The 18,198-nt window shown below is 41.4% G+C and overlaps 1 protein-coding gene across 2 annotated transcripts; it reads left to right on the top strand.

Moving 5' to 3' along the window:
• Positions 1–803: 803 nt before the first annotated feature.
• Positions 804–17,856, top strand: cop1 (COP1 E3 ubiquitin ligase). 2 transcript variants are annotated; one of them, XR_003808456.2, is made up of 21 exons: positions 804–1,500; positions 1,591–1,650; positions 2,062–2,159; positions 2,898–2,962; positions 3,073–3,192; positions 8,134–8,202; positions 8,706–8,765; positions 8,897–8,976; positions 9,072–9,135; positions 9,605–9,719; positions 10,260–10,395; positions 10,782–10,925; positions 12,695–12,803; positions 12,915–12,996; positions 13,082–13,198; positions 13,899–14,016; positions 14,285–14,409; positions 14,607–14,767; positions 15,357–15,401; positions 16,669–16,739; positions 16,869–17,856. XR_003808456.2 is itself a non-coding variant. In XM_020630397.3 (20 exons), exons 1-20 carry the CDS (start codon positions 1,175–1,177, stop codon positions 16,684–16,686), a joined length of 2,112 nt encoding a protein of 703 aa, XP_020486053.2. In that variant the 5' UTR covers positions 804–1,174; the 3' UTR covers positions 16,687–17,856. The 2 variants fall into 2 exon arrangements, 1 of the variants encoding a protein (XP_020486053.2); XM_020630397.3 differs by having other exon boundaries at positions 16,669–17,856.
• Positions 17,857–18,198: the final 342 nt, after the last annotated feature.

The following is an 18,198-nucleotide window of genomic DNA, read 5'->3' as shown; positions in this document are numbered from 1 at the left end:
CAGCTTCTAGACATTTTTTAATTCTTTCCATCTCTTTGAATTGCTTATTTATGTTCTTAACGTCGGTCCTCTTAGTCTCAATCTAAGTGGCCTGAGTTATAATAAGTTATTATGTTACCTGAATTCTTATGATGTTCAGGTTCTGATGTTGGTCGGGTTTCGTTTGGGTTCTTTTACTGTTGGGATTTAGTTATAGTTGGTTGGGTGTCTCATCAGTGGGTCGTAGGTCAGTTCTGGCTCAGTTGATAGAGGGTTGTTTCTCAATCAGAAGCTTGGGGGTTCGATGCAGCTCCTGCAGCCAAATGCTGCTTCATCTGCGGTGTCTCAATGTCTATCAACAGAAGAAGTTATTAATAATGTACACTTTATATGAACCTTTGCCATCAGTGTGTGAATGGGTAGGTGTGACCTGCAGAATAAAAAGCACTTTGAATCGTGGCAAGACTAGAAAAGTGCTAAACAAGCTCAAGACCATTTACCATTTGTTATCCTGTGTGTATAAAATTACTTTGTAAATCCCTTGTTTTTAAAATTGCTATACAAAAAGAGTTTTATTATTTTCTATCACTATTATTTAAAGAAGACGATTAGGACCACTGGAAAAAAAAAGTTTTGATTCTGACTTTTTTTTGGGATTCTGAGATTAAAGTCAGAACTAAAAAAAAAAAGTCAGAACCAAACATTTTTTTTTCAGTGGCTCTCATTATTAACATTACTATTGTTGTTATTTTTGTTTTATTTTGTAGTATCAGCGCAGTAACCCTCCTTCTCGCTAGGGGGCGGTGTTTGAAAGCCGGAAGCACGCTGGGTGTCTGGATAGTCGAGGAAACTCAAGGGGGTTCCTCTCTAAGTGGCTAACAGTAGCTAGCCGGCTAATCTCCTGGATAACGCAGATGTGTTTGTTTTAAGTTTCCTCGTTCAGTGTTCGTGTCTTGTGTGTGTGTTGCGGTGACTTTGTGACGTCAGTGACGCAGACACCGGAGGTCACGCTTTAAACACGCTGCTGGATGTTTATCCACTGTTGCTTCCTCCCGGGGATGCTAGCAGATAAGCAAGCCAGCTAAGCTAGAAAAAAACCCTCCCAAAAAGTAGCCACAGTAGCAGCACTTGTGCACGGATGCTTTGAGAAGCAACGAAGCGGGTTTTTGGGGAGTTTGTAGCCGGGCCTCGCATCATGTCAGGCGGCCGGCCGCAGCAGAGCTCGGTGCCCAGCACCAGCAGCAGCAGCAGTACGGGAGGCACCGGGAGCAACGCCGTCCCGAGTAATGGAAACAACGCTGCAAATGTTGTGCCCTCCTCCAGGACCCTGGCAGCAGCAGCCGGAGAGGGCACCGGCTTGTCGGTGCCAACTTTGGCCCCCGTGCCCTCGTCCCGGGCCGGGTTTGCTTCTCTGAGCAGACCGACAGCGACCTCAGGGAGCAGGAAGAAATCTCTCCACCAAGCACCTCTTTACAACGGCCTCCTGAACTCTTACGAGGATAAAAGCAACGACTTTGTCTGGTGAGTTTTCTCTCTGTTATTTTACCATGCAAAAATACTTAAAAAAGTTTCACACATGCCTGTAACACGACCTCGCTGTTTACTTTTCAGTCCCATCTGCTTTGAGATGATTGAGGAGGCACACATGACAAAGTGTGGCCACAGCTTCTGGTAAGTTTTACTTTGATGTTACAACAACAACATAAACAGTCATACAGCCTGTTAAACATCATGCAAAGGAAACGAATCTACAAAATAACATGGCCTTATATGAGATGTCAGGAAACACAAGCTTATTCATGTTACTGGTCTGCACAGAGTTTTATTTTAATGATGCTTAAAGGTCTCTTTATAGACACAAGCATCCAGTTTATAGTTTCCAACTTAAACACATTTAAGTAGTTATTGCATTATCGATTAAAGGGACAGTTTCTATAATAGTTTGTATGATTTTGACTGGACATTTTGCATGAATTTATCAGAATATAAGTGTGCATGCAAGGTGGGTGTTTATTAAACACCTTGAATCATTTCAACAAAAGGAATTCAGTCTAGTTTTTGCTTGTTCCTACCTCCCCACAGTTTCAAGTGTATCCGTCAGAGTCTGGAGGACAGCAACAGATGTCCAAAGTGTAACTATATCGTCGATAACGTGGATCAGCTTTACCCAAACTTTCTCGGTAGGTATTCTGAGAGTCAGCTGGTTTGGTCATGTGTGTGACGTTACTTGAAATGTATACTAGTTTTGACTGTTTTTTTCACACAGCAGTTCTGCTACTGAAGGATTCAATCATTTTATTTCCCATGATTGATCTTTGTACAAGTACGGTTTCTCTTATGTAGAACCTTTCAAGGGTAGGTGTCCCAAAGTGCTTCACAAAAAGGAAAAAACAAAGAGATAGCAACACACAATCAGAAGTCAGTTTCTTAAAAGCAGACTAAGCAGTCTAAACAAACGGGTCTTAATCTGCTTTTTAAAAACATCCACAGTTTCTAAGGTGCTCAGTTTTAGTGGGAGACTGTCCCACAGTTGAGGAGCTGCAGCCTCTAATGCAAAGTCTCATTTAGTTTTGAGACTTGTACGAGGAACCACCAGCAGACCCGGATCAGAAGACCTCAGGGTCCTGCTGGTGTTCTGAGTCTCACGGCTTTAAAAGTTCTTTAACATAAGAAGGTGCTTGAGTAGGAAACCAGGGACAGAGAGAGAGAGAGAGTGGGATGACATGCAGGAAAGGAGCCGCAGGTTGATTTGAGCCGCCCCGCCCGCTTTAAGAGCGGTAGCTTCGGTACATGGGGCGTGACCTAGCTGCCCCAACTTCTTCACTTTTAAAGTCTCTCTCTTTTGATGTGTTCTTGGTCTTATACTAATTGTTGGATTTTCCACTTTTCCCCCTAACCCCCCAACCTTCTTGTTCCAGTAAATGAACTGATCCTTAAACAGAAGCAAAGGTCAGAGGAGAAAAGATTAAAATTAGATCATCCTGTAAGTATTTTTTTTTCTCTGTGAATCACATGTAGTTCACCCCTCTTCTTTTTAACTTGAGTCAGGAAACAAAAGGCTAGGTGTGACTGATCAGTGTCCTTTAACCACAGAACGGCTCCAGGTGGCAGGTGTTTCAGGACGTGTTGAGTCCTGACCAGGAGAACTTGGACCTGGCTAATGTCAATCTGATGCTGGAGCTCCTGGTCCAGAAGAAGAAGCAGCTGGAGGCGGTGAGTGGGGGGGGGGGGGGTCTGAGGGGTGAATCAGGCGGGCTGTTACTCTGCAGTGCTGAACACTTTCTGTTGCTTTCTTTTGCGTCTGCATTTGGCTGCTTTGATTCACAACGTGCTGGAGAGTGTTGGTCTGAAAAAGGTCTAACGATGATTCACTGGAGCCACAGATGACTCATAACCTGTTCTGTTTTTTAAAGAGGAAGAAACACAAAATGCAACATTCAAACTGACTAACCGTGCACGACAAAGAAGACTGATCCCAACAATGACTTGAAGTAGAGCGGGCCCCCAACGGCCTGAGAAATATTAAAAGTCTTAGATTTTGTTTGTCACTGACATGGTTTGAGATTTTTATTTAAATGCCAGCAGTAATCTAGAGCCTTTTTTTCACAAATGCACCCCTGAACATTTCTAGAAAATGTTAGGCAGACTGGCCCTGAAATCTTCCTGAGTTGTTGTTGGAGAGACTATTTCTGTTGGACGGGAGGGGGGGACGGGGTCTCAAAAAGCAAGACTTAAAAAAAAAATGGCAAAATGAAAAAGTCAGCTATATGATGATGATATTTGACTGGTTAATAAATCTAGTAATGTTGGCGTATACCTGCGATACAATTAGCCGATACCGATAGTCACGGGATATGTTACTATCAGCCGACATTATAGGTCGGCCAATTCATCTGTCGGGCTCTACTTTCTACTGGTCTGTCATGGGGAAGAGGGAGCTGGGCCTGAAGGCAACGGGTTCATTTTACCAGTCTACCAATCTACTTCCAGTCCTCGCCTATCATGAGCTTCAGGTAGTGACTGGGAGAATGATATCTTGGAGAAAAGCGGCTGGTATGAGTTTCCTCCAGACGGAGGCCTCAGAGAGAGGGTGAGGAGCTCAGACATTCAGAGGGAGCTCTGAGTACTCCGCTGCTCCGTTGCATTGAAAGGAGCAAGTTAAGTTGGTTCAAGCATCCCTCCCTTTTGGAGTTTTTTCGGGCACATCCCTCCTCGGGTAGACCCAGAGATCACTGAAGGGATTATATATCACATCTGGTTTGAGAACGCCTCACAATCCCCCACATGGAGCTGGGAACTGTTGGTGGGGAGAGGGATGCTTCCACCGGGACCTGACCTCAGATAAAAGGAAGAAAATAGATCGATGGATATTACAAAATAATGTGGTCAGTTTGACAGTTTTTTGAGGTAACTCTCTGTGAATCTTTTCAGATCACAGATTCTTTAGCTTTGACCCTCCTCTAAGTCGCCGCATTGTTTGACCACACAACTCTTTTCTCACAAGTTCTCTGCAGATTTTTAAATGAATGCTTCACTTAAGACCTGCAGGAATGCTAAAAACACTCATGTTATCTTCAAGCCATCACAAAAAAACAACTTCTACTTGTATTTATCTTTCAATCAACTCACAATCTAACGGCCAGATGTTTAACTCAGACATCCAAGCTCACCTCAGAGGCGGTCTCTGTGTCGATCAGGTTGTTGCTGCCAGGATTTATCTGATAAAATGATGCATGCATTCTCATACAAATCAATCAAGGAGACACTCTGTGGCTAATTCATTTGAACAGTAGCAGCTAGAGTGATCCATTAGATCCTAAGAATTTGGTCGAGCATTTGTTCAAAACTCCTGATGAAGTCGTCGCAGAGCCAGTTGGCTTCATTGGCTGCTTTTACTCCCATCGCAGGACATGTGTTTCATACATTTCTTGTTTTGAGTTCGTTCTCCTTCCAGCCAAATTATGTGCCTCTGGGCTAGTTGAATTTTCTAAATGTTTAATCTGATTGGACTTTAATTTGGTGATCATTTATTTTTCCTAATCAGTTGTGAATCAGAAATGAAAGATGTGTGTGTCGAGGTTGCTTTGGTGGCGGTATCGACATCATGTTATGGAAGGGGAATGTAGGTGTGTTTCCAGATGTGTTTTGATTGTAAATTGCATGTGTAGCGCAGACCGGTGGTTCCCATCCTTTGTTTTTGGCAGACAAACCCCCACAGTCCTGGTGGATGAACTCCAGTAACCCTTAGTTTATTGACACATTGTGTGTAATGGACCAAATGTTTTATTTAAATTAATTCAAACTGGATAATATTTATCAAAGCATGCTTTAAAATCTGATATAACAAAGGATGTTACAATGGATTCTGATACTTTTTGTGTACTGTTGCTCCAATTTGTCCTTTATTTTAAAGGTGCTGGGAGAAGTTTTTAAGTGGTTGTGAGCAGAATGAAAACACTGATGGCGCTTCATTACCTTAAGTGTAAACGAAACCATCCGCATTTAGCCTAAAGTTTGACCATTTCTATCATTACTTATTTTCAATGTTTGTAACCACTGTTGAAGTGAGTAAGACCACGCTGCAGATACAGCCTTTGTTGACATTTTCCACAGCAAAGATTCCTGATGAAACGATGCATTTGGCACAAAACAAAAGAGAGATTAAGTAATGATATGTGTTGTAACTTTTCCCACATGGGCCCCCAGAATAAAAACAAACCATAAGTTCTTCACTGGAGCTTGCTGCATAATTCTGAATGCATGTATACACCAATTAAAGCCAGCTATATGCACCACTTTTATATTAAAGGTCATATATGAAAAATGCACTTCACCATGTTTTCTAATATAACTAATATGTTTACCTAGTCCGTCTACAAACCCCCCAATAATGAGAAAAGTCCATCCTCTCCGTCTTTTGCCTGCTCCACTTTTCAGAAAAAGTGTGCTCAAACAGGCTGTTTGGAGATTTTCCCTTCATGACATCACAAAGGGCAGTAAACCCTCCCCCAGGTGGGTGACACTCCCACAGCTAGGTGTTTTTTCTGCCCTCTGAGTCTGCCTTCTCACTGTAAACAATAGGACATGGAGAGAGAAGCCCTTCCAGAGAGGGGGTGTGGTCAGACACAGCTCATTTACATATTTAAAGGTACAAACACAGAAACAGTCTGTTCTGAGCAGGGGTAAAATAGAGGGGTTTATAGTCATGATCAAATACAGGATCAGAGTGGATTTAGAACAAGAAACTTCACAGACATGTTTTGGGGAGCTCTGAGACTTATTTAAACTGGTTGAAAAGGAGAAGAATATGTCACCTTTAACTTAAGCTTCTTTTCACGTTGATCCAGTACTTTTTATTTTAGCTACCTATTGAATTTAGTTTTTTACTCCATAATCCTCTTCAATTTTTGTCCAGTGCCTTTTCGAGTAGTATTTCAAGGATTTAATTTCTTACCTTCTCTGTTGTTTCTTTCTACCACACAAAGAAAAATGTCAAATAAAAGCATCGGTCCAAAAATATGACTTGACTTCCTGCTCTCTGTTTATTTAGTTATGCCAGACATTTCAAGTATGAACGTCTTCAGGCCACAGTTGTCAAAAATCATCTCCCGGCACCCATAAACTCTCGGGTTTGGGATCGTTTCCTGTAGTGGAGCTGAATAACATACGCGTCTTCCTTTAATAATCGTTTGGATAATTGTTTTCTTCATTTCTGTGTTTTAGTTTTAATGGAAGTACCAGACATGCAAAGAGTCCTGCAGTCCTTCATTCAATCCAAAGTACTGAAACTAAAATGTAACTCCAGTTCATGTTAAAGTATTTGCGTCAAAATGTATTTTAGCAAAGTTGAATTCAGTTTTTAAAATGTCCTCTGAACAAACCATTTTTGAAGTTGAGTTTGAACAAACATTTAGCAGCATAAATGATGTATCCTGCTTACATTACAAAAAGAAGTGACATCCGACGTGAGCTCAGAGTAGAGCCGCTGCTTGCCCAGGTTGTTCTGATCTGATCAGGATGCTTCCTGGTCACATTCAACTGGGGAGGAGACCCAGGGGGGGTAGACCCAGAGTTTTCTGGAGGGATTATATATCCCGTCTGGCCTGGGTACGCCTTGGGATCCCCAGGAGGAACTGGAAAACGTTGCTGGGGAGAGGAACATCTGGGTGACTTACTTAGCCTAATGATGGATGGATGTTTTAAAGTTTGATGAATGCAGATGATCCAGATGTTATTAAAGTCATCATGTTTAATATCCATGATCTCAGTTTCAATTTAAAATAATCCTGATTATGATAATCACCATAATCGAGCAGCCCTAGACCCGTCTAGCACTTCCTAAAAAGACAACCGGGCCTACAGCAGGCAAACGCAGTGTCCTATTTAACTCACTTCTTTAAACCCACTTTTATCTGTTAGCTGTTTCTGAACTGCCGCTGTTGTCCTGAACGTCTTCACCGTCTTTTTAATGAATATGTTTAATCGATGTTTGGGTCTATTGGGTTTATTGGAAGAATTTATTTGTATTATTATTTGTCGAAGTGTGTATTTGTTTGTATTATTATTTGCTTGTTTAATTGTGCAGCACTTCATAACTTTGTTTTGAAAAGGGCTAAATAAATGTTGTTGTTGTTGTCGTTCTTATGGTTGTTGGTGTTGGTTTTGTTGTTGGTGTTATGGTTGTTGGTGTTGTGGTGGAGGTTGTGGTTGTTGTTGGTGTAGGTGTTGTTGTGGTGCTGGTGGTTGTTGGTGTAGGTGTTGTGGTGCTGGTGGTTGTTGTGGTTGTTGTGGTGGAGGTTGTGGTTGTTGGTGTTGTTGTTGTTGGTGTAGGTGTTGTTGTGGTGCTGGTGGTTGTTGGTGTAGGTATTGTGGTTGTTGTTGTTGTGGTGCTGGTGGTTGTTGTTGTGGTGGTGGTTGTTGTTGTGGTTGTTGGTGTTATGATTGTGGTTGTGGTTGGTGTTGTTATGATTGTGATTGTTGTGGTTGTTGTTGTTGTCCTGCCACTGTAACAGCAGACTACACATCACCAGTACTGATACAATATAAAACCGTTCAAACGTGATATTTTTTGTGATCTCATCAGAATAAACAAAGATTTTCTGCAGCTCTGGTGTCCAGTCGAATGAGATTCAGTGATTTGTGTCTCTCTTACAGGAATCTCAAGCAGCTCAGAGACAGATCCTCATGGAGTTCCTGAAAGAAGCCAGAAGAAACAAGAGAGAGGTACGCTTGTTCTGGTTAAACAAAATCATTTTAAAGTCCCTGTGAAATGAAAAATATGTTTCCCCCTGTTTTAATCCAGCGTTCCTGTGTTAAATCTTCATTTATTTTGCATTTATCTGCCAAATATATTTCAGCGAGCATTATCTGAGTACTTCTACCTCAAAATAACGCTATTTTATCTGCTTGTTAAACCTTTCAAATGTCTGATACTCAATGGGGTTTACACATGTTTTTGGCCAATTAAAAAGCTTTGGCCCATCCAATCAAGTTGACCCCAGCATTAAGTCCCGCCTTCTATCTTGTGATTGGTTCTATCCAGTTTCAGTAGGAAATGCATCGCGACATGGCAGTCAGATACTCTCCAGTTAAACAACACTGTTGTGTGTTTAGAAATCAGTTTTCTATACAAAGTGAAATATTAATTATAAACAAATAAATACAAAGATTGTGTTTAACCCTCCACATGCAGACTTATTAACCTGTGCTCTCTGCTCTGTCAACAGCAACTGGAGCAACTACAGAAAGAACTCAGCTTCCTTGAAGATGACATCAAGCGTGTCGAGGTAAAAGCTCCCGTCATGTGTTAGCGAACCGCTCAGTCAGAGCTAGATTAAATAAATGTGAAGGTAGAGGAGCACGGTGAACGCTCAAAACAAAGATAAACAAAACATGTTCTTTTTATGTCATCTTCCAGGAAATGAGTGGGCTGTACTCTCCCATGATGGAGGCCGAGTGCACGGTTCCTAATGTGGAGGCTCCCTCTCCAGCTCCCAGGTACAGCTCACCTCTGTATTTTCAAGTCGCTATGTCGGCCTGTGTAGCCGTACAGTATACCTCTCATGTCTTTTTTTCCTGTCTTTATTTTGCAGCTGTAGTAGTATTATTGATCCACCAGACTACAGCCAGCCTCCTGGATTTGGTGGAGCAACCCAGGTAACTCAGAGAAACACACACGTTGCATGAATGACTTCTTTGAAATCAGTTTCTAGACATCTATGAAGGTCACATGTGTTGATCATTTTAGTTTGATTCTTACTCGGCCTGTAACCCGTTGAAGCATTTATTCGGTGTCTACTCGAAGGTTTTATAATCTGTAAGGGAGTTACTGATTTGGCTTGAAAGGAGTATAAGAGGAAGATCCAGGCAGTATAAAGAAAAACATCTTCAAACAGATGTTACCACAAGTTTTTTTGACAGATACTGAGGTGCCCATGATGGCTCTTTAACCAGGAGCCTGTCAAGTTTACGCCTATATTTTATTTCAATGCTCACAGCTGATAAAAAAACCAGACTCCTGCACATTCTTGGTCGAGCTTTAAAAGAGTTGTAACAGAATAAACGTCAGTGTGAGTTAAGCGTTGGGACGACTGCGCTCTAAAATACTTGGAACTGTTTTTTCCAGGGCAAGAGACAGACGTGGTACAACAGCACGCTGGCGTCGAGGAGGAAGAGGCTGACGGCTCATTTTGAAGATCTGGAGCAGTGCTACTTCTCCAATAAGATGTCACGCATCACAGGTACAGATCCTGCGGCCTCACTGTGTTTGTTGACACGACGACAACAACTTTTGTCTCCTCGAGTGTTTTTAGTCAACTAAGGAACTAAAGCAGGACTTCATGAAGAGGGGTCATGAGGCTTCAGGTCTTGGATCTGGAGTCCGCTCAGTGGATGGCTCAGTGCTCTGCTTACACAGTTTGTTTTTTGCTTAATGTATTATTTCTTAAAATGAAGGCCGCAGTTGGATCAAAACTCAGCTCTGAGCATCAAAAACATGTCACCAGTTTTCTGTTTCCTTATCCCCGTGAGGAGAGCCTGCAGGCTTCCAGAGGAGCCCGATATGTTGGCATTCAGCACAAGATGTTCTTTGTATTCAGAAATACAACTAATGATGATAAGATGATAAGAATAACTTGGTGTTAAAATTTTTCATGAAGCTCCTTCTGCACTCAGAATATTTCCCTCTTTTTTTCCACCTGACACTGAGTGTAAAGTTCCCTTCCTGCCTTACTTGCTCTATCTAATCCACAGTAATGTGTGTGTGTGTCTGTTGTGTTCAGATGAAGGCAGGAATCTGAACCAGCTCGATGATTTCATGGAGTGTCTGTCCAAGTTTACTCGTTACAACTCTGTGAGGCCGCTCGCCACCCTCTCCTACGCCAGTGACCTCTACAACGGCTCCAGTATTGTTTCCAGGTAAACAAAGAGGATTTCACTAATATGTAGCATTAGTCAATACAAAGTGTCCTATTAGTCCGATTCAGATTTGTATTTTTTTGCAAAACTGACATAACTAAGCTCAGATGTTGTCACGTCTTTGTACACTCATATTGATTCCGCATTAGCGTGATATTGGTGTCCGAGTGCATATCTGTGTTGTGAAAGCACGGCACACACACAGCGCTGTGCTCCCCCGCTGGCTCTGCTGTAACTGTCTTGTCAACAGGCAAGGCAGGCAACTGATTGGGGCCCCAGACCAATAGATTGATTCTTTTCTCCTCATGATTCACTGCCATGTGCAGCAGAAGCAGAACTTTGTATCGGTGAGTTGATTGGAATCCCTCTCGTCTCCTGTGTTTCAGTATCGAGTTTGACCGTGACTGTGACTACTTTGCCATCGCTGGTGTGACCAAGAAGATCAAAGTGTTTGAGTATGGCACGGTGATCCAGGACGCAGTGGACATCCACTACCCCGTTAATGAGATGACCTGCAACTCTAAAATCAGGTAAACAAAGAGATCAGATATAGTATGTGATGACATCTTTCAACGCTCCGTGTACAGAGATTCTGAGCTCCTGGTTCCACACATTGGAAGGCACTGTTTCACAACGTAAACAGAGAATATTCTGTCCATTACTTTTCCTTTGGTTTGATGATCTTTACATAATTATATTAGCTGCTATAGAGTGACAGAACTCACTAGACATATCATTTTTTTTTAGAGCTTTTCATAGCAGAAGGAAAACCTTCCCATCTCACTCATGTTTAATGATCAATATCTGTGTGGTTTAGATAGATAAAGATATACTTAATCCAGTCTTACCCAACCTTGGGGTCCTGACCCCAAATGGGGTCGAATGGAATTAAAATGGGGTCGCCTGAAATGTCAAATTATTGATCAAAGTAAAACATATGGGAGGACTCTGCCTTAATGAAGCTCCAAGACGTTATCCATTTAAGCATCAGGTCATAGACCTGAAAACCTGCAGTATCTATATTTAGTTTAGTACATATTTGTCTTTACTAATTTTGTGTTTGTTGATATTTTACACATTCGCTATCAGACAATTGATGATTATTCATTTCAAAATAATATCATCTAGTCTCCATTAACTTAACTCTGTCACCAATGAAAAGCTCGAGTGATGAAATAAATCTTTACCATCATTCATACCTATGAATCCTACAGTGGACGTGTTTGTTTTCTTTAGGTAGAATCCGATGCCTTTAACATGGCCTGTAGTTACTTATTATCTAACTGACAGATTACTGAAGAATGATGATGAGATGTTGTGGTGATATATTATGAAACAAGAGGTTTTAATCAATCAACACAGAGAACACACAACACAGACCTCAGCTTATCAGGACACTTTCTTGTGACCTCTGAATCTTTTCCTCCCACATGCTCACTGTGTCCTAAGTACATCCTCGTAGTTCTCTGTCGCTCGCACACAGGAGGGATTGATGTCCCGTTTCGATTTTCCTCTATCACTCGCTTAAATATGCGAGGAACTACAAGTCACTGGCACTCGCTTATCTCACTCAATAGCCCTCTTGCATCACTATGGACATTTTTATCCATTTGGTCCAATGTTTCCTCTTTACCTGGTCATCATTTTGTCTGTCTTAGTACATATGGCACCATTTTTTGTAAGAAAGTCTCTCTCTTGACACATTTTGGAATGCACATTTAATTTTTTTTAATATATCAATAGAAAACTGAAACATGTTTACTACCCTCTTAAGTCACTAAGGACAAAAATGTCCACTTCCAAAAAATTGATATAAAAATAGAACAGATTGATATTTTTTTCTGCATACATTTCTTAAACAACTCCAGCCCTGCTCAAAACTACCAAATATTGAATAATTATCAGGAATTTAACCCTTTAAATGCCAGAATCATGTAATCAAACTGGCATTTAAAGGGTTTAATTCCTGATAATTATTCAACATTTGATATTTTTGAGCAGGGCTGAAGTTGTTTAAGAGATTTATGTAGAAAAAAATATCAATCTGTTCTATTTTTATATCAGTTTTTTGGAAGTGGACATTTTTGTTCCTAGTGACTTAAGAGGGACGTAAATTAAACTGATGCCTGAGGGTTAAGAAGTGCATAGATAATATCCACATCCGTGATTGTCTTGATTTGTGTCAACACAGTAGAAGTGTTAGTTAACCGTGTCCACACAGACTTTTCCTATTGACCAACAGTCTGGTCTGACTGTTAGAGGACAGCCATAATCACTGCCCTGACCTTATTTGTTGCAGCTGTATCAGCTGGAGCAGCTATCACAAGAACCTCCTGGCCAGCAGTGACTACGAGGGGACTGTGATCCTGTGGGACGGGTTCACCGGCCAGAGGTCCAAAGTCTACCAGGTAGGATATTTAAGTCTCTTTATTGAAGGATCCACTGTTGAGTTTGTGTGGGTTAAACGTTTGACTCTTGGTTTAAACCATTTTAAAACATTTCCACTGCCTTCTCTGCAGGAGCATGAAAAAAGATGTTGGAGCGTTGACTTCAATCTGATGGACCCAAAGCTGTTAGCCTCGGGCTCTGACGATGCTAAAGGTAACATCCCCTAACCTCTCTCACATCCGTCACACCTCTCTGACCTCATGATGAACTGTCCATGTGTCTTATTTCTGTCTTTCAGTGAAGTTATGGTCCACCAATCTCGACAACTCAGTGGCCAGCATCGAGGCGAAGGCCAACGTCTGCTGTGTCAAATTCAGCCCAACCTCCAGGTATCATCTGGCGTTTGGCTGTGCAGGTAAGATCAGAGTAGTGTGTCGGTCCAGGTCAAAATGATGGATGCGACTGTGTCATTGTTTGATAACTTCTAAGTGTAAAGGCAGATTTACAGGTTACAGCACCACTGTGAAACCTCCTGACAGATTGCACTCGTCTCACACCACCGCTGGTTTTTCCTGGTATTCTGTATTTCCTTTGTGGTCAAACAGTCTCTGGTGGTCCAGACAAACTTCTGAAAACATAATTTATAACTCTCTCAAAGGAGAAATAACTCAAATAGGAACCATTCTCTTCCACACAGAAACAAATCCTTCAAGGGACTAAACAGAGAAACACAGAGACTCTTTGTTATTCAGTGGGGAATTGCTCTGGCTTATTTACCCCATTCCCTGAGTCTCCAAGGTCCAAGTCCACTCAGCCTGGAAAAGGAAACCTTCCTTGACCTTGGAGTTGTCAGTTTGAAGTGAAACTAGGACGTTAGACTTGAAGCCAGCAGGCACAGTGTACCGATCAGTCACCCCAGAAACACACAGCTCGTTAGACAGACACATTTTGAAATATGTCAACAAAGCTCTTGCACCATCATTCACTGTGGCAGCAGGCCTGGCTGGATACAACTGACATTGATACACCCCCCAATTCCCCCCCCCCCCCCCCCTGTTTTTCAGCTCCCATCTGAATGTAACCATGTTTTCTCTTTTGCTTGTGTTTTCTTGCAGACCACTGCGTCCACTACTACGATCTACGCAACACCAAGCAGCCAATCATGGTGTTCAAAGGCCACAGGAAGGCGGTGTCCTACGCCAAGTTTGTCAATGGAGAGGAAATAGTCTCTGCGTAAGTCAGTGTAGCAGCAGGAACACATGATATAGATATGTTTGTGTGTGCAATTTAGATATGTGTCATGACCAGCAGCTTCTTATTCTCTCCTTTCTCCGATTGTTTTTTATAAACTTTTAGCTCGTAATATCTTCCCTTTACTAACTGTCGACAAAAAAAATAACACATCTGGGGCACTTTTTTTTTGTTGTTCTTTATACTGATTTCACAAAAAGAACCCCTTCACTGAACCCTCTACCGTTCTTGTCTCGTTCTGTGTTTGCAGCTCAACAGACAGTCAGCTGAAGCTGTGGAACGTCAACAAGCCTCACTGCCTGCGCTCCTTCAAGGGTCACATCAATGAGAAGAACTTTGTGGGCCTGGCCTCCAATGGAGACTATGTTGCCTGCGGTAAGTATAACCGTCTGTACATATGATGATGCACTTGATTTATGAAATCTCTTTCAGCTTTTTGAAATAAATCCCACCGGTCTTGGTCCTAATCAGTTTTTTATTCTCAGCCCCCCTCGGATGGAATTATAGAAATCCTTGAGTTATTATAATCTCAGTACAAAAAACAATAATCCCTGTTTGTTTGTGCTTGACAGGCAGTGAAAACAACTCCCTGTACCTGTACTACAAAGGACTTTCCAAGACGCTGTTAACGTTCAAGTTTGACACGGTGAAGAGCGTCCTGGACAAGGACAAGAAGGAAGACGACACCAACGAGTTTGTTAGTGCCGTCTGCTGGAGAGCCATGCCTGACGGAGTGAGTTCACCTCCTGATTACACTGATGCTGTTCACTATATATATATATATATATATATATATATATACACACACACACACACACACATACACACCAAGCTAGAAGGAAGGGTACATCAACCGGCTTATTATTCCCCTGTACTTGTAGACAAAACTTGTAAACTAACTTTCAGACTTCAGTCACAAAATAAATAAAACACACATTTATATCAGCACATATTATCAGACAGTAGGGCGGCTGTGTCTCAGTGGTTGAGTTGGTCGTCTCTCAACCGGAAGGTCTTGGTTCAATCCCCATTTCCTGCAGCCACATGTCCAATGTGTCCTTTGGCAAGACACTTAACCCCAAGTTGCTCCCGCTGCTTCGTTGGTGGTGTATGAATGTGTATGAATGGATGAGTTAGTACTGATGGACTCTTTACTCAGCAGCCTCTACCATCAGTGTATGAATGTGTAGGTGTGACCTGATTTGTAAAAACAGTTTGAGTAGTCAGAATTTAGCATTTACTGTTCCACTGTCTTTTGGGTGTTTTCATATCATAGAGTAAATTACATGTTGTGTTTTCTTAACTGTGTTTTTGTTTTTCAGGAGTCAAATGTACTGATTGCTGCAAACAGTCAAGGAACAATTAAGGTTTGTGTTTTAAACATTCACACATGAAACATACCTCCTATAGGGGGCAGTTTAATGCTTCAAACACTTTACAAAGTATTCATAGTTCTGTTTGAAAAAAGACTTGAACAATGTTTGGTAGCTTTGGACATGTCATTTCCAGCTAGTTGACTTCAGGTCTAGTTCAGAAGCCGCTTTGTGCTGGGTGACTTCTTCTATGCCTTTGATACTTCAGGTGTCAAAAATACGTAGAAAACCGTCCTCATGTAAACTGTTGTTTCTGGATCATTAAATAGAAGAGACATAAGATAAGATTAACTTTTATTTATCCCACAACGGGGAATAATTCAGTGTTTACAGCAGCAAAGACAAAAAAAGAGCACACAGTGCACAAATAATCACATGGTTGAAGAGCCGTAACAGAGCTAAAGACGTTAAACATGTTAATTCACCTTGTTAGTGCCATAAATGACAGAAAATAACTTGGTGACGGGCAAGAGCTGCTGTAACAAGCGGCACCTCGTGTGGTGCCATCATGCCCGTCAAATAAAGGCGGCGGCAGAAATTTCAGTACCCTCGTCCAAACCCAGATCACCTGTTGGTTCCACATCACATACACTTATACATTCAGCTTTTCATACATCCAGTGTCACTGTGAGACTGTTCCTATAACAGTGTGTACTTTTGAGGACTTTCAAACACAATGATATGGGAAAAAGAATGGCAGTACTTTTTTTCATTTTTTTTACAATGTAGCTCTTCTGAAGACTTTTTTAAATCGTTTGAAGTAATGTTTGCTTGAATTATTTACAAATGAACATGAGAAGCTTTCACTTTGGAGAGGGTAGGAGACTGAGAGAAGAAATAAATGAGAGCAGGCTAAAGGATGTAATAATAAAACAAACCTGTTCTCACCATTTGAGTCTGTTAAAGTCTGACCTCTCATACTCAAACCATTTGGTTCAAATCCAGTGAAATCTGTCCTTTGGGACTATGTGGGAAAGTGACCGCCTTTCTATAACATGTAGGCTACTTAATTTATTGTGTCCTCTTATTCATCAACTGTGGGTGGGTAACGAGGAGATTATTTCCCTTGGTGTACTTTATCTTTTTTACATTATTTTATTTAATCTTTTTTTATAGAAGTTTTAGAGCTTCTATGGTCGAGAGAATAACTTCAACACTTTAACTCCTTATCTTTAACTCTCTCTGATGTTGTGTTCAACAAAGACAGCAGGCTCCAGCTACACATAACGAGACTCTCTCTCTCTTTTCTCTCTCCCCTCAGGTGCTCGAGCTCGTCTGAAGGCCCGTCATATCTCCAGCGTGTGATGGAGGCGTCCTCAACCTTTCTGCTGGGTAAGAGGATCAGAGTGATGCAGCAAGAGCTCCGGCTGCCTGCTGAAAACTGTGGATATCTGAAAACAGCAGGAGAGCTTGAAATAAACCGCCATTATTTTAATGAGCTGCACATGTTTTGTTCACAAGGCTGTACAGACTTTGGGAGCAGTGCATCCGTATAGCAGGAGAAGATGTGCTGCTGTTTAACAGCAAAAAAACCCCAGAAGAGCGAGCGTGGGCACGAACGGAACAAGAGACTTTTTTTTTTTTTTTTACAAAGCATTTTGTTTGTTTTCATTAAAGTTATATATCAGCTACAGTAGAACACCTCTTTATGGTTTGAGGTCAGATCAAAAACCTGTACCTTTTTTAATGACGCTCGTGAAGGTACACCCAGCCAAATGCTTCCAGTGTGATGCATTTTCCCTTTTAAAGGCCAAAGCACAAAACTGAACAACATGCAGAACTAATGTCTTCACATGGAGCTTTTAACCCCCCCCCCCCCCCCCCCCACCTCCCCCCGCCTCATTGTCCGTCAGCCATCAGGTTTGTTTCCCCTCCATGTGTCGTTTTTTTTGTGTTCTTCAGATTGGGAGACACCAGTTTTAATAAATAAGACTTGAATGTCATTCTTATCGTCCATTCATTTTCTGCTTTGAGTGTAGGATGAGACGTGGCGAATGATATACAAGCAAGACCAATTGATTCTGGAAACGTGGAGGAACGTCCTGATATTTGTGTTCTGAACAAGATCAGATGTGACGTGTTTGTGATCACATGTTTGCCATTCTCGTTGTGTCATTTCAGGCGCTTGTCTTTCAATGCTGCATCAAACTGGATTCTTTTTCCATGTCTGTGAGCCATTTCTTTTTGGTTTTTTTTCTTGTTGAAAAATGAGAACCTCAATTAATCCGTTTTCTTAACTTTACAGTAGCAATGACTCTTCACATACTTGAGGTGAAAACATCTGATCTAAGCTGAGCTGCGTTGTAACATCAGGTTACTGGTTACATGTTGACATTGATGTCCAGAGGGATTTGGTAAACACCGTGGAGACAAACCTATTTTATGATAACTGAGTGAGAGAGAGAGGTGTTTTTGTATTTGTAAAACTCAATAAATTATTTCCAAACTATGTTGTCATGTTGGCTCCTCTTCGTTTGACAGTGTTGGTTCTCTGCTCAGCGTTTTTATAGAGCATCTCTTCTGTTTCCCTCGACGTCTTTATCAGATCAAATGTTGAGTGATGTTGAGAACAATCAGAGATAACAGTTTATACTCAGGTGTACGGAGCTGAGGAACTTTAGAAAGGAAAAAAAAAAAGATGTTGGAAAGCTTCTAATTGTTGCTGCATTCAGAAGTTATTACATGTATTGATTTCATGCAGCTGTTTTTTCTTTAGGCTGACTCAGCTTTAATTATTATAAAACATTTATGAAGGGTATGTTAAATTAAACAACAATACCTCTTGATTCAT

The sequence above is a fragment of the Labrus bergylta genome, chromosome 4 (genome assembly GCF_963930695.1).
Source record: "Labrus bergylta chromosome 4, fLabBer1.1, whole genome shotgun sequence".
Classification (NCBI taxonomy): Eukaryota; Metazoa; Chordata; class Actinopteri; order Labriformes; family Labridae; genus Labrus; species Labrus bergylta.
This window is presented reverse-complemented; position numbering and strand designations above follow the sequence as displayed.

What these genes read in the sequence shown, in the direction of transcription:
- cop1 (XM_020630397.3), top strand. Translation starts at nt 1,175, where the DNA reads ATGTCAGGCGGCCGGCCGCAGCAGAGCTCGGTGCCCAGCACCAGCAGC. An exon ending in TGGAGACTATGTTGCCTGCG is followed by an intron (nt 14,410 to 14,606) that starts GTAAGTATAACC and finishes TGTGCTTGACAG; the next exon opens with GCAGTGAAAACAACTCCCTG. An exon ending in GGAGAGCCATGCCTGACGGA is followed by an intron (nt 14,768 to 15,356) that starts GTGAGTTCACCT and finishes TTTGTTTTTCAG; the next exon opens with GAGTCAAATGTACTGATTGC.